Source organism: Crocodylus porosus, unplaced genomic scaffold (assembly GCF_001723895.1).
Source record: "Crocodylus porosus isolate Cpor-Errol unplaced genomic scaffold, CroPor_comp1, whole genome shotgun sequence".
Classification (NCBI taxonomy): domain Eukaryota; kingdom Metazoa; phylum Chordata; order Crocodylia; family Crocodylidae; genus Crocodylus; species Crocodylus porosus.
The window spans coordinates 18,108,894-18,124,727 of NW_017728931.1; the positions used below are offsets into that span (position 1 = coordinate 18,108,894).

General features: G+C 44.1%; 1 protein-coding gene across 2 annotated transcripts in view; it reads right to left on the bottom strand.

Moving 5' to 3' along the window:
• The window catches only part of RIBC2 (RIB43A domain with coiled-coils 2), an 87,447-nt gene that overhangs the window by 68,587 nt on the left and 3,026 nt on the right, over positions 1-15,834 (bottom strand). For both annotated transcript variants that reach the window (XM_019544293.1, XM_019544292.1), the window contains exons 2-5: positions 14,314-14,395; positions 5,643-5,987; positions 4,884-5,002; positions 621-848 (exon numbers count right to left, since the gene is read on the bottom strand). In XM_019544293.1, coding sequence (XP_019399838.1) covers positions 621-848; positions 4,884-5,002; positions 5,643-5,987; positions 14,314-14,395 — 774 coding nt within the window. The remainder of the gene's footprint in view (positions 1-620; positions 849-4,883; positions 5,003-5,642; positions 5,988-14,313; positions 14,396-15,834) is intronic.

A 15,834-nucleotide genomic window follows, 5' to 3' on the forward strand; every position in this document is an offset into this window, starting at 1 on the left:
ACATAGTTTGTTAAAATATACTCAAGAGATGTAAGGAAGAGGACCACATCTCTCCATGACAGAGGATGACAAAAACCCTCATAGTCCATCTCAGTTTGACCATGGGGTAAAACGCTTCTTGATCCCCAAATGTGATGATCAGTCTGACTCTGAGCAGGTGAAGCACATCAGAATGAAATCTTCAGAGATGCTTCCTGTTAAAACTCCAACAAGTCTCTAATGAGCAAGTGGAGACTGAGATTTTTCAAAGGTTTATATCTTGGCCAAATCTGAGTGGACATTTATGGGAATAGCAAAAAGCAAATTCCTGCCAAATTCCATGCTCTTGCTCCAAAAAACTGGGAACAAAAACTCTCTCAAAAGTAAAGTTTGATAGATTTTTTTTAACATTGCCAAATAACCAATTTTTCTTCTAATCCAGGCTAAAAAAATTCCAATAATGTTCAACCAGTTTCAGGCATGCTACATGAAAAGCTTCAGCCGAAAACTTATGAAACGTTGGTGATGTCATAAAGAGCATTATATACCATAATAGCCTGAGCAACCCCAACAGTGTGTGCTACTGCCTCTCCTTATACTATTCCTTTTAACAATTCAGATACACAAGCAAGCTTGGATACCAGTTTCTCCAGAACTTGCTGCTGTTGAGTGTAACGTATTGCCATCAACTGATCCTGGTTCATTCCTTTCCATCGATCTGTAAACACACGATGTGGCCCAAAGGACCTGGCTGCTTGTTCTGGATTTTCAGAAAGCAAGTCTCCTCGAAGGAGGTTGGAAATTTCAGCCATATTATCACCTTCTTCCTGACGCTTTTCTATTTTTTTTCTTTCTGCTAAATCTGCAGCCTAATAGGAGGAAAAAGGTGAAAGTTGAAACCATTTATTTTAAAGCAAACACCAATTCAGTACAGGAATCAAGGAATTAATACACTAGATATGTGTTAAACAATCTTATTTCCAACCTACATGTGACCAAGTGCATTATGTTCTTGACTTAAACTTATACAAAATATAAATGTATCCCTTGAATGCTGTGATGGCATAAATCAAAGACACTTGGGGAAATACCTGCATGCTTGAAAACATATGCCAGAATTATCAAAATTATTTCCACTTATATTTAAATACATCAGCTCCAATTTTAGTTTGACAAAACATCCATCAAGCATAACAATTTACTCAGCTACCACATGCCAGAAACCAGACTAAAAACTTTACAATCTCAAATTAATACAAGAAACTCTATTTATATGAATATTTGATTAGGGATGTAAATTAATTGTTTAACTGATAAGTCCAGTGATAACTGGTTATAGTTTACTAGTTATCATTTAGTGCTGGGCAGAGAGCAGTCTGGCAGGGAAGGGGATGAAAAGGGAAGCTGCTTGACAAGAAGTGGAAAGCAGAAGGGGAGGAGGGAGGGATGGAGGAGCGACAAAGAGTGTAAGGGGAGTAGGAAAGGTGAGGGGAACTAGTACCCATAGTTAGTCTGCTTCATTCTTCCCTGTGTGCCGGTGGCTGCAGTGAGCTGGGAAAGCCCCTTGCCTGTTGCGCTGCCCATGGTGTTGGCTGGCAGGGCTTTTTACCACCTCCTCACCTCTCCTGCCTCTCAAAGGCCCTAGGGAGTGGCTCCCAGAAGCAGCTGTGTCCGAGCAGGTTTGTGTGTAGCACCCAGCTCCCCATACTGCACTGTGTGGTGGCTGCGGCCCCTCCCCCACCACAGGGCACTGGCCTAAGGCTCCACACTTCCTGGCCAGGGCTAGGTATGCATTATTGGTTAAAGATTTAATTGATAAAATTAACTAGAGGTTAAATGGTTAATTTTTTAAAACAATATTTACATCATTATATTGGATAAACAAACATTTCACTTAACTACACAACAAAATACCAGCCTCAGTTTTTTTGGCTGTTGGCTATTGCTTACAACAGGGCTGTCCAATTGACTTTACAGACAGCATGAAGCCCACAGGGGTTAAATTGCAGTTCTCAGGCTCCTGCCTCGCTGCTGCTTTCACTCTGCCCATCACTCTGGCTGCACTCTCCCTTCTTCCTCCACCAGCCATGTTCTGCCTCCACCCCAATCTTTAACTTTAAATGATTTACTTTTAGGTGGGAAAGAAAATAGGATAAGATTTCTGCTGTAACACGGATAAGTAAACTTGAGTTAAATGGAGTGACAGGCCTATGAATTATCCACTCTCATTCCTGACCATTCTCTTTGGTCTGTATTGGGGTCTATAACCCCAAGTTAGACTGTTCAAGACAATGCAAACAGTGGACTCTTTGCCTGATATGATGTAAAGTGTCCACGCTAGTTCCATGTAGCAAAGCAGTACAAACAGCATGTTGTCAGGCCTACGTTTTCCACCCCCAACTACAATTAAGTCAAACGAGTACAGAATGGCCTTCTCCCAGCCTTAACTTTAGCCGGCTGATTAGAATGGTCTCCTGGGAGATATATATTTGAATCCCTCTGGAAGAGGGAACTGTACCCAGACTTCCCACTTCCAGGCTGAGTGCTCTAACTAGGGTAATTAGGTGGAAGGTACCTACTACCACATTCTCCTCCTGCTATGTTATGCATGGAAGTGAATATGGCTAGTTTCTGCTAAAATCAGCAATCTGTATGTTAGGTATGTTCTGAGCACGCCTACTGGATTGGGCATCTCAGAGGTCACAGTTTTAGAGACATGAAATCTATGAATTCATAAGAAGTAACACCTAAATGTGCAGGACAGCAAAGATGTTGGCAGTTCTGGGTACACACAGCAAAAGAATGTTGGTTCGCTATGTAATTTTAATGGCACAAATTTATGTCTCTGCAACTTCTCTAACAAATAAGAAGTTGCAGGGGAGAGAGTAGAAGAAAGGGGGAGCCTTTGTGAATTACTCACTTGGATTTAAATACATAAATTCAACCTAAGCTCTGTTTTAGACACCTAGGTACTCTTAGCATCTGGCCCCAAGTATTTTTAACTTGGGAGCTGCCATAAAAATACACCATGATTTATAGAATGGACACTTTGGATGGACAGTTATTGTTAGAAAGAATTATACAAGGTTAAAGCAGCCATGCTTTTTAAAAAGCTAATCTTGCTGAGATCTGGTATTTGCTCCAAGAACAATTAAATCTCCTAAGCATGTCTCACATTTTTAACATTCAAACATCCTCAGCAACAGGGAAAGTCCTAAAGTTTTCTGAACCTCCAAGGGAACCTCACTGAAGGAAAACTCCAAGTATGTGCAACTCCATGTATGTATGTATGTATCCATTAACAGAGATTTATGGGCTTATAAAAGAAATATCTTGTTCTCAGACTAAAATCTGTTGCACTCTCCATCAAAAGTCAAGTGCCCAATAAAAATGATATATCAGTATAGCTTAGGAAACAAAACAACTGGCTGAAGGATACATTATTTCCCGTATATTTTAGCCTGCTTTGTGACATTTTGTTTATGTTGCTTCATCCTGTTACAGCTGTATAAGTTACTACATACAATATAATAAGAGATGTGGGGAGTAATAGCTTTGAGGCCAGAACTTCCCATGCTGAAGGCACTGCCTCATTTAAAAAAGCATTTTGAATTGCTGAGAAAGCCAAGTGCTTTCAAGCACAGGGCTGAAGGAATGCTTCAAAGGGCCTGGAGCAATTTGGCTACATTTCTCAAGAAATACTGGAAGAAATACTTATTTACATGTAAAACAACTGCATACATCTATTTCACATTAGGACCATGAATGCACACAATTGGCTACCTGTACACATGCTCGTTCATGTTTTAATTAGAATGCACTGGAGCAGACTCCACATTCTAATTAAAATCCTCTAGCATCACCTCATTGTCATGTTTATTGAGCCCTGTACGTTTTTAAATGCCTGTGACAGCACTTTAGCTAAACCTTGTTGCGTGAAGCATTCTGCGGCCATTTTCAAATGCATGGGGGTTAACAGACATTAAGTTAAGGCACTTTAATTAGAAAGGCTCTCTGGGAACGACTCTTAATTAAAACACACACACCCTTCCCTCCCTGAGCATGTATATAGTCAGCCAATGATTTAAAACTGGAAGCTTTTGGTCAGCAGTTCCCATCAGGGTGGTACATGTGCACTGAATATGCCAGGGCCCAGAACTAGGGGTGTACCAATAGAGATTTTTGCGGCCAATACCAATAGCTGATTTTTAAGGAGGCACGTTGGCCAATACCGATCTGATTTCCGATACCAGCCTGGCAGTGTGAAGAGCTACCTCCAGCTGGTAAGTCAGGGGGTGGGAGGGGGGAAAGAAAGGGAAGGGGCATGGGCAGGCAGATCAAGGCTGCTGCGGGGAGGGAGGCTTGTGGCTGGGGCTGCCCAGCTGTGGCAGAGCAGGTGCAGGATGGAGCAGCAGCTCGTCCGGGAGATGCAGGGAGGTGGGGGGAGCAGCTTCTGCTGCCATGCGCCACTTGTCCAGGAGCCTTTGGTCTGCTGGCTCCCACCACTTGTCCAGAAGGGCATGGGGGGGACATGTGCCCCCAGATCTGTACAGGGTGGGCTGGGGCTGCACCAAGCTCTTCCTGGTGGGGCAGGGCTGTGCTGGGAAAGGGATACAGTGAATTCGTGGCTGCAGCCCCCACTCGTAGTCTGCCTTTAGAAACTGAATATGTAACAGAGCTTGGAGTGTTCCGACTGTCCTGTGCAGGGCAAGCTAAAAATCCAGGAGACTATCTTTAAAGAAAAATAAGTAAATGAATAAATAAATCTATATATTCTGATTGTTCAAATAAATTTGGAATTTAACTGCTGACAAGCCCTTGTGCCATAATGGATTCATCATAATACTCCTCAAAATTATTGTTGGTCTTATTTTCCCTCCATTTTATAAACAAAATCAATTCACCTGGATTCGGTTAAAATCCTTTGTAGCTGCACAAACAGCTCGTCTGGTTTCTTCATTTATTTTCTGCAGTTCCATGGCCTTTTGATCAAGTTCAACCCTGTTCTTGTCATAGAGATCCTCTGAATTTGATTTAAGTATAAGATATACATGAACATGATATGTCATATGTAAATACCAATTTAAATAGTCTATTAAAGTGGAGTGAATATCTCAGACTGAAAGTTAATTAAAGCATCAGTTTCCAACTCCTTATCCAATTTGTCATCTTCAAATTTGTGATGAGTTATAAGAAAACAAAAACATTTTTAATATTAATATTAAAACTGCAAAGAAAATATGTTTGTTTCAGGTCAGAAGTTAATGAATAAATCAGACTACAGTTTTTCTGTTCAAACACTGGTCAAGTTAGCTTGACTTCACTAAATCAATTCTCAAACCTTTATAGTATACCAACTTCTTCAAAACTAGTTAATCCATCACTTGAAGACGAGTTCAGAAATCGAGATCATCCTAAATTCAGGTAGTTTTTTAATTGACACATTAAATCAAAATTACTTTCTATCAGTCTCCAAATGTTACTGCCTATGACAAGTTAAAACCCCCACTCATTTTGTGAAATACATTGAGGTATTTCTGTATCACAGACTAATATAAAGGACACTTGTATAATTTTGTCAGTTACCACCTTCAGAATTTGGTGAGAGAAGGGAATAAAAAACAACCCCTCCCCCCAAATATCCAATTTTTCACATTTGTTACCTGCAAGTTTTTTATCTGCTAATGCATTTTCCCAATCTCTCTGTTGCTGCAGAAGCCACTCTCTTGACTGCTCCTTTTGAAAATCTGACCGCTGAGCTTGGTTTAAATCTTCTCCTAGAAACATCTGCAAGCCAGACACAGTACATCGAGGGTCATTGTCAGAAAGGCGAGCAGGAGTATCTTTCTTTAGGCCTTGTGGATCAGATAAGTCAAAGTCACGCCGAGTTTCTGGCTTCTGAAAATTTTGTTGAAACTCTGCAAGAGCTTTATTTAGGTTTCTGATGTCCTTCTTCTGTCGTCTGTCTAATATACAGGTGATCTTGTCATTTTGCTTCATCTCACCAGCTAAATATATACATTTTAAAAGTGAAGATTTCAGTATCAAAATATAAAGTCATGTAGGAAGAGTCTGACTTTGAAAAGACAATAATAAACTTTTATATATGATTACAGTCCAGTAATGTAAAGACAATGCTGATGTTTTCTAAAGCTGATAGTAGCATCCAAATATGACACTTTTAAAGGGTTTTTAATAGGTCACCTTTTCATTAGAAGCATGATCGAAAAGATAATAAAAGCAATGGATAAAACTGGTACTAAAGCTAGATGACTTTATGCTACATAATGTTGCTGCAGCGTAAACATGAAGTACTATAGTACTTCCCTAGTACAGGAGTAGGCAAAACACAGCACACAGGCTAGACTTTGTGGGGCTCGTGGCAGGTCCCAGTCCCACCTGGGCCAGGCACTGTCCAGCAGTGGTGTGTTCTTCTGTCCCTGGGCATGCAGTAGGGCTGGGGCAGCTCTGCAGCAGGACTGACTTTCTAGGCAGCCCAGGTGGTGGCAGCTTCTTCTGGCTGCTGCTACCACTGGCCTGAGCCCCAGCAGGGACCCATGCTGCACAGTCCTGACCCTGTGTGCCCCACACCGGCTCCGGGCTTGCCCGCCCAGGCTGAGCAGTGGTGGCACAGAACAGAAGCTGTTGCTCAGCTTGGGGGAGAAGCAGCCCTCCCCCCACAGCTGCCAACCATTCCTGTTTTAGCTGCCTGGAGCCTGCACCGCACCAGGCTTCCCTGCATCTCCACCAACATCACTGCCTCCAGGGGGTGGCAGGACACACCACAGGCAGGCAGTACGCAACAGGGACAGGAGATAGGGCTGTGCCCAGGTTCTGGCTGATCCACTCTGGCAGAGGTAAGCCCGGAGTGGGGTGAGGCGTGCTATTTGTGGTGGCAGGGAGGTGCCGCAGGACATGTGCTTGCTTTGGGCTGTTGCAGGGTGGGTGCTGACTGGCACAGGGGGGCTCCCATGCACACCACACCATACCCACAAGCCCTGCCCCACACACCCCACCCTCCCCCACACACAATCACACACCCACCCACACCTGCCACAAACCCCACCCCTCCCCACATGTACCACCCCCATACACACCTCCACACCTCTGGGGGGGAGCCCTGCTCACTTCTACACGCACACACACACACACCCCCTCCACATACCCCACAGCCCCCCAAACTCCACATCCACCCACACACAAACTGACATCCCCACAAACATGCCTCCCCAAACCTCCCATATCCCCCCACACACACACCCACAGCTCCCCATTAACCCCATACCCACCCTTCCACACAATATACAAGAATAAGACTTCATTTTGAGCTATTATGCAACAACTTCTGTATACATTATACAAACACACACAAACCAGGACAACATTATTCTACTTCATAAAAGCCTAAGTCTGTTTGTCTGTCTGTTTGTCCATAACACTTTATTTGCGCTCTGATTGGCTATCTTAGCAGCCAATCAGAGTGCCCTACACAGACAGGGACAGACAGCGCAGTGCCACCACGCCAGTGGGGACTGAGGGGCCGGAGGGGAGGAGGAGAATAGCCCCGGCCCAACATGATGGTGGGAGGAAGGCAGGGAGGGCCCCGGCCACAGCCCAAAGCAGCGGAGAACGCAGGTCTCTGTCCCTACCTGCCTCCCCCCTGTCATTCTTGATGGGCACTTTGTAACTATTTTTAAATAAAATTAAAATAGTTATTGTTGTAACAGGGGGCCTGCTTGGGGCATATCCAATTGTGGCCCACCCACCTGTTCTTGGGCCAACTGCCCACTCTCTCACCTGCCACGCCTTGATCTTAATTGATTAATAAAGTCGTCAATTAAGTAGGAGGCTGCCCATTTTCTGCCCCACTGCCAGGGGGTGCTATCTGCAGCTCCATTCCTCCCTTACACCACAGCCCAACCCTCGCAGATGGCATCTAGGTGTTCTCATCATCACCGGCCCCACAATCCTCCCGATTAAACCCCAACCTAGAGTCCTTTCATCAGGCGGCCTCATCCACCTTCACACAGGCTATATAGCTCCCCAAAACCATTTTTCCTCTCTCGGGCGTGGTCCCTCAAGGGACCTTTGGCTACCAGCCTTGGCCCACCTCCAGGCTAGTCGGAACCCCTGGCCCTCGGCTCTTGGACGTCCCTTGCAGTGGGCCCCTGGCCCGGTCTGGTCCTGGCCCCAGCATGGGCCAGTCGAGGGTACTCTCTCAATCGGTCAGAGTCTCTAGCCCCTCATTCCCTCCAGGGGTCCACCCTCTGGGCCCAGATAACACCATGATGTTTTCATATGCTCCAGTCCCACACGACGGCCCCTACTGTAGGACCCCACCTGGGTTCCTCCCTTCAGGCGGACTCTGCTGCCGTCATACCAGGCCATATATCTCCCTGCCACTGGTTCCCCTTCGGGTGTGGTCCCCTCACTGGGACCTTCGGCTCCTCTAGCCCCGGCCCACCCACAGGCCAGTCAGGATCCCAGGCCCCTGGCTCTTCGGCGTCCCTCTTGGTGGGCCCCCTAGGCCTTCTGACCCTCCTGGTCCTGGCCCCTGCCTGGGTCAGTCAGGGGAAGCTCCGACAGGCCTGGATGCATGTCCCTCACTCTTTCCCCAGGGTCCCCCTCTCTGGGTCCTCCTTCACGGATCTGGGGAGCTGAGGTACTTCACACCATGACTGGTGCCTCAGGGTCTCACAGGGGACTCTCACTCCCCCCCAGGGCAGCAGGTTGTGGTGCTACTACAGATGTTATTTTTGACCCACACACTGCCTCCCCACAGCGGAGGACTCACTGGGGTCAGGAATCAGCTCTCACTCTCTGGCTGAGCCCCTGTTCTTCCCTCACTGGGTTCCACCTCACACTGCCCCCTCACACTGGGGCTTCACATCGCGGCCCCCACACACTGGCTGCTCTCAGCGCTGCCCCTTCTCACTGGGGCACCTCAGCGCAGCCCCCAGATCTCTGCTTCTTACTCACTGGGGCTTCTCATTGATCGTAAGCACCCCCTCTACTCGGAGTCTCGGGGCTTCCCTCTTCAGGTAGGCTCAGGTGGCCGCAGCTGTACTTGGTCCCCACTACCTCCTCAGAGTCTTGCACCTACAGGGCTCGGGCAGCCTCAGTCATACCTGGCCTCTAACTCTCCCCCTCGGGGTCTCAAACCCCCACAAGGCTCAGGCGGCATTAGCCGTATATGGCCCTGGCTCCCCACTCTCCTCCTCAGGGCTTGCACCCTGACAACTACCTCCAATGGAACACAACCCACCCAAAGGTGAGGGCTAGGGGTTAAGGTGCCCCTGTTACCTATCAGCTCCATGTTCTTGGGGAACCCTGACACAGGACGCAGACTGTCTGACTCACAAAGAATCCCCCCCACTCGCACCTACCTAAACAGAAACTGATTAAGATTCAGTAAGAGACACACCTAAAACCCTCCAGATAAGGGTGACAAGAGTGAAACAACTGCCCTAGGTCTCATTTGCATCCGAGATGGAACCAGATGACCATTCATTTACATGAGAGATGGAGAACAGAAAGCCTGAAGCAGAGACTCCAGTGAATTCTGGGATCAGAGAAGCAGGGGAGCACTGCATGATGGGGTATCTGTGCTCCAAATGCTAGTCAACTCACACACCCAGCGCAGCATTTATCAGACCAGTTCTAATCTGGATTTACAAAGGACTCCCTCCCCCCCCCACACACACACCTCTAAGCAGAAATAAATTTAATAGGCATCTCGGGCCATACATTCCACGGTCCCACTATGGGAGACCTGTTTAAACTTAATTGGCTAAAACGCAGCGGCCAGGTTAGGGAATGCTGAGACAGGATACCGAGTCAGGGGGTATGGGCAATGTTTGAACAATGGTAAAGGGTTCATCACAGCGTCCAGCCCATTGGAGCCCTGACCACAAGTGTTGTCCTACTTTTCCCGGGATGATGGGTGGAAGTCCTCCCCTCCCCTCCCAAAGGTTATGAACACTCCAAAAATTGCCTTAAGTCTGTTAAAAGACTATAGTAAGATCTGGAAAAGTCATGCTAAGCTGAGGCTTGTTCACAAGTAAAAATCCAAAACCTTGATGCTGCAAGCTATCTATTGTTTCTGAAGAAACCAGGAGTTATCCCATCAGTATATCTGCTATCCATAGGAATGTCAAGCTGGCTCCTAAGTATGTGTTTGCTGAGTAACAATCAGTTTCCTGAGATGTTCCAACTAGATAACCCCTTGTCAAGAGAAAAGACAATTTGATTTACACTATTGAGAATGCTTGAAAGAGGCTGAACCGAGGGTATAAAAATCTGTAAAAGCAGCAGCAGTGTGTGTGCTGACCCCACCCACTTTCTTCTGAAGAGGCTGAAGGAGGCAGATCATCTCCCTTCAAGGATCGTGCTGAGAACTTTGACCTGTCAGCTTTGCAACCCGAGTGCCTTGAACTGGTAAGATTCCAGCTCTCTCTCTCTCTAAGCATAGATTTCTGAAACTGAAGTGTATTAGTTACGCTTGAGCTAAGTTTCCCCAAATACTTAGTGAAACCAGGGTAATACTGTAACTGTTTGTGTTTGTTTTTCCTTTGCATGTCTGTTACTACTAGTGTCATTATATATTTCATATACTTAGCAATAAATAACCTTTATAGTCAAACTGGTGGTAATTAGGTATATTTTTCCTTCTCTATTTCTCCTTCCCCACTTGCTCTGCAGCAATGCTTCTTTTACCTAAGCTAAAGATCCCAGTGAAGCCCAAAAATACTGTGGAGTCTGCTCATCAAGAGGCTAAAAGATTGGGATGTGCCGAGTTTAAAACACATAAGGGGAATCACCTTGTACAGGCTGATTGACCCAGTTTGGCTCAGGTGTGCCCTAATGAACTGAATGCTGGCCCACGAGGGTGTCATCTGGACACCCAGCCGGATTCAGAGGTATTCTGTTTAACTGTGTGCTTGTGACTGACTGTAGTTATTGTTGCTCTGATGAACTGATTCTTGGCATATGAGGGTATCAGCCAATCCATGCTGATCAACCCGGCCAGGTCAGGCGTGTCACGTTAATCTGTGTGTGTTTGTGTGTATGACTGATTCGGTCCCAGCCCCATGGAAACTGAGTCCTGCAAGATAGCTCCATTCAGGTTGAGGGCTTGCAGAAAGGAGAGATACAGCTCCGTATAGAAACACAAGTAACACAAGCAGCACCTTAATAGAATTACCAAGACCCTAGAAATGTATCCCAAATAAATGAGGACACCCCAAAGTAACGGGCAAATCTGGTAACACCCCGACCCACCTTTCACCAGGGTGATCACTGGCCTGGCATTTGACTGAGGGCTCCTGTGCCACTGGGAGCCCCACCAGGCCACCCACTCCCAGCAGGGTGTAGTTTTAGGTCATACCCAGGACCAGGAGCCTCCTTACCCTCCCCTACAGCTCCTCCCTTAGCTCCGGATGATCTCAACAGCCTTTGGGCCAGGCGATGTTGTTACCTGGCCTCCAGCACCCAAACTGCCTTGCTTATATGGGCAGGCCTGAACCTAAAATGGCTTCCCTCATTAGGCACCTGGTGGCTGCCAGCTCCAGAGCCTTAAAGTAGCAGGTACATGCAGTGCCCTGCCACAATTGTCTATGTTTGATTTTTTTATATACATTTTTATTTTTCAGTTCCAAGATGGCAAACCCTCCTCTCAAAAGGAGTATTTCTGGGTGGGGGCAAGGGGAGGGATGTCTGATGGCAAAGGTCAGGGGTTAGGGGACAGGATTTCCAGTCCCAAGATGGTAGGGCTACTCTTGTGGCCCTTGACAGCTCACCAAAACTCATTAAGCGGCCCTCTACGCAAAATAATTGCCTGCCCTTGCCCTAGCATTTACTCCCAACTTGCAGTTGGGACAGAAACATACTTGCTAATTAGGACCAAAAGAAATCACAAAAACAAATCAATGATTTAAATAATGGAGGTTTAGATGGTATGCTAATTTTCCAATTTTCAGCAAAACCACTCAGGGGAAAAAAAGTCTGAAGAACACCATCACTTTTAGAAGAGCTTATTGTCACTTGTCCACAGCTGAAGTGCAACACTTCAGCTGATCCAGTATGAGATAGTACAGAGTCTGACCATTTAAATATAATCCACAAGTGAATACCACAGATGTGCATTCTGGCAGGAGCAATTTCTGGCTGTTTTATAGGGGGTCAAATTCTGGCAGGTATTCTGTCTGGGTGCCTGCCACAAAAATCATGACCAGAAACATGAAGGTATAGCAGAAGCTGGATACTGCTTTCTGGGTCTTCTTGAAACTCAGAGAGGTTAGCTTGTGGTCCCTTTGCAAATGAGATCATGTGGTGGCATTCAAGCTGTGGCATGGTGAGTCTTACAAGCCAAGGGATATGGTCATTATGTTTGTATGGGTATGTTCCCTGCTTGATGTAACTAATTCAAGTTTCTAGCAAAAATAATCTGTACAGAGGGCAAAATCAATTCACAGATTTAAACCCCACAATTCTGAGAACAACCCTGTTGGTAAAATATGGTTCTTTGTCTGTTTGTTTAAAAAAAAAAAAAAAAAAAGCATATATCTTCAAGCCATCTACAACTATTGTATTTTGTATTGCTGCTTGGTAAAAGAAATCGTTGCAATCATTGTATTTCTCACTTTTAGGTCCTGTCTCAAGGAAATTCAAACTATCATAACTGTGTTGATATAGTTACATTGGTGCAAGCTCCTGATACAGACCCACAAGAAATCAGTGCTTACAACTAGTGTGCATACCATGGGTGCCATAAGATCCTTCAAAGGATACCACAGGAGGTATGAGAAGAAAAGAGAAGCAGATAAGAGTAGGCTCAGGCTCCCAGTGTGAGGAGATAAGCAGGGGCTCTCCCTGCCTTGCCCCTCTGAAAGAGGTAAGCACTGTATTAAATAAACGCATTTTTGAACTGGGGTGCTGCTCAGTTCACAAAACTTATGCAGGAATATCTTGAGTCTGAGTGGTGCCTTGACTCCAAGGCTGTTGAAAGCCAGTGATTCTCACTCTAGCTTAGTCTGGTAACATACTAGACTTGTGTAAATGTAGCCTTTTGCTGGGGTAATGCATCTAAATAAAGTAGCAGGTCACTCTGACACAACTATACCAACATAGTTACATGAGTGCAGACTTCCTTAGTAGAATCAGGGCCTCGAGCTCTTGGCCAAAGCACAGACTGTTTATACAGAAGTAGGAAGAAAAAGCCCAGAAAAGCAACTTTCTGTTTGCTTTCTAATTTGAATTATTGAAGAGTAGGGCTGGAAGGGACCTCAAGAGATTATCGACTTACTCCAGGGGTCAGCGATCTTTTGCTACAGGCCACTGCTTGTGACTTTGCCTGCAATTCTCTGCCCCTGAAATGCCCAAGCTGCTTATTGCCATCTACAACAGCAATGGGGAGGGGCAAATTCTGTGGCAAAAGTAAGCACAGATAAGAGAGAGCAGGAGCAAGGGCTGTTGAGGGTGGCTGTGTGAGGGGTGGCATGGTGCAGCTGCTGATCCACCAAGCCATCCCAGCCAAAATGGACCTTCATGAGCTGCATCCAACTTCTTTGCAGGCTGGATCTGACCCAAGGCTATAGCGTGGCATGCCCTCTTCAAGGTCATCCCAGTCTGAACATCATTAATTCTTTACTTGCAGGTGTTAATACAAGATATGGGATTTAATGCAATAACTTTGTTAACATTAAAATAACGGTATAGCCACCCCCAAATAATTATTTTAATTTGTCAGGGGATCAAAACATTAACTATTTTTACCTAACTAACAGCAAGTAGGATGTACATGATCTATATTAATGCAGAACAGCACACCAAACTGAAGTTCTTATTCAAGAAAAGCCTGTACCGACTTTAAAAGGAGTATTGCCTAAGCAGGTACAACTAGGTTAAACCAATGTGATCTGTCTCCCCCACAGAGGAAACTAGATATTGTTTCAAGGTTTACACCTAAACATGAATAGAATATACGCTCTCTGTCTGAATTAAGAGGGAAATGATGACACACAATGGATCAACGAGGTCCAAATGTAATGCTATTCCATCTTGACAGCATCCCTAAAAATTGACAATGGATGTATTTTACCCATCAGAGCATTAAGGCTACTTCATAAATGTAGACAGAAGGAAAAGAACTCATCTACTTTCTACACTAGTAGTTTTTCAGAGACCCAAACAGTGTAACAGGATTGCATTTAAGCACCACTTAGATGTTTAGTACACTTTAGGACCACTTAGACTTTGACTTCAACTGAACATACATTCAAGATTCAGTATGTAAATATAAATGCAAATATAAAGTTGCATTATCGCTAAATATACCAATTGTTTCATTTTGTGCTTTTTCAGTTTCCTCTTGAATCTTCCTATCTTTGACCTGGGTGTCCAGAGCATCTTGATCAACCTATTAAATTGAAAAAAACATGAAACTCTTTAAAAATGTAATCTATTGAAAATATTAAAACATTTATAGACTTTTGTCTAACCCTGTTTGTTAAAAATTGACTTGATCAAGAAATGAACATATCTGACCTGCAAATTTATAAAGCAAGGCAGCTGTGAATTGAGCTACTGCTAGTGAATTAGCTTTAATATAGTAAATGACACACACAACATACTTTAAATATGTGGCTGTAAAAGAAAATCCAGTAAGAACATAGTCCTGTTTGTTGATTTCATTTTAATAGCAACAAGTACATTCAAACACAAACATGTTTATAAGGCTTATTGAGCTCCTATACATGGCTGAAATATTTCCTCTCCGTTGTAGCTAGCTGTCTAATTTTCCTCCTTTCACCATTCCCCTTTATTAAATAGTTAAAAGGGTTTTTGCCAGTTATGCTGTAGTAGAAATATAATACCTTGCTGTTGTAAGATAGTTTGGACATTTACTTATAATGCTCTATTCAAATTCTTTGTTGGATGACATATGGGAGTAGAAGAAAACTTTCAGCCTTTTCTGTAGAAGATACTATTTTTGGTGTCTGGAAACAGTGGTTTAATCCCTGAATTTTCCACTGACTTGTGTGTGATCTTTGCTAAGTCACTAAACGCTGTATACACAGCTATACAATAAAGATGACAATACAGATAATATTACATGACCGCCTTGGTAAAGCAATGAGATAATTTGGTGTAAATTGCTGTTTTCAACTGGATCACAAAGGTTTATTTGAACAACAAAGCTCCTCATAATGTCAATAACAGTTAAGGAAAAAAAACACAAAACAATTTTCCTCAGAAGATCCTGGGCATGGCATGGGCAAGCGATTAGATAGTATGTGGAAACTCTGAATTATTATACTAATTTATCCTTTATCATCTTAGAGCATATAAAAAGCTAGTCATCATATTAACTAAACTCAACTTAAATAATAACAGCAAAATAACAAAGTACTTGCTATCCTGACATAACCAACTCCTTTTTTTTTTTTTCCTTCAATTTTGTCTTCTAATCCGTATTCGTTAATTTTACGTTATATCCCTAATGATAAATACTGGATAAATGTTAACATAGCTTTATTAATTATTCAGTCCATATATCTCCACTTTTTCCAAAAATAAATTATTTTTAGAAAAATTAGATTTTGAATTGTAACAGTTATAGATTTAAAAAGCTATGCAATTGCAAAGACTCTATAAATAGGAGTAAATTTTAATTTGCTCATTTTGCAGATGAGAACATTCAGCACAGAAGTAACTTGCCTGAGATCACCCTGTAAATTAAGGGCAGGATCATTCCCACTTCCACTCTCAATCACCCATTTTGATTTTGCTTCTTCTGAAAGATTTGTTGACTGTTAAGTCAAATACTGGCATGGCCTTCCAACTGTGTCAGCCATA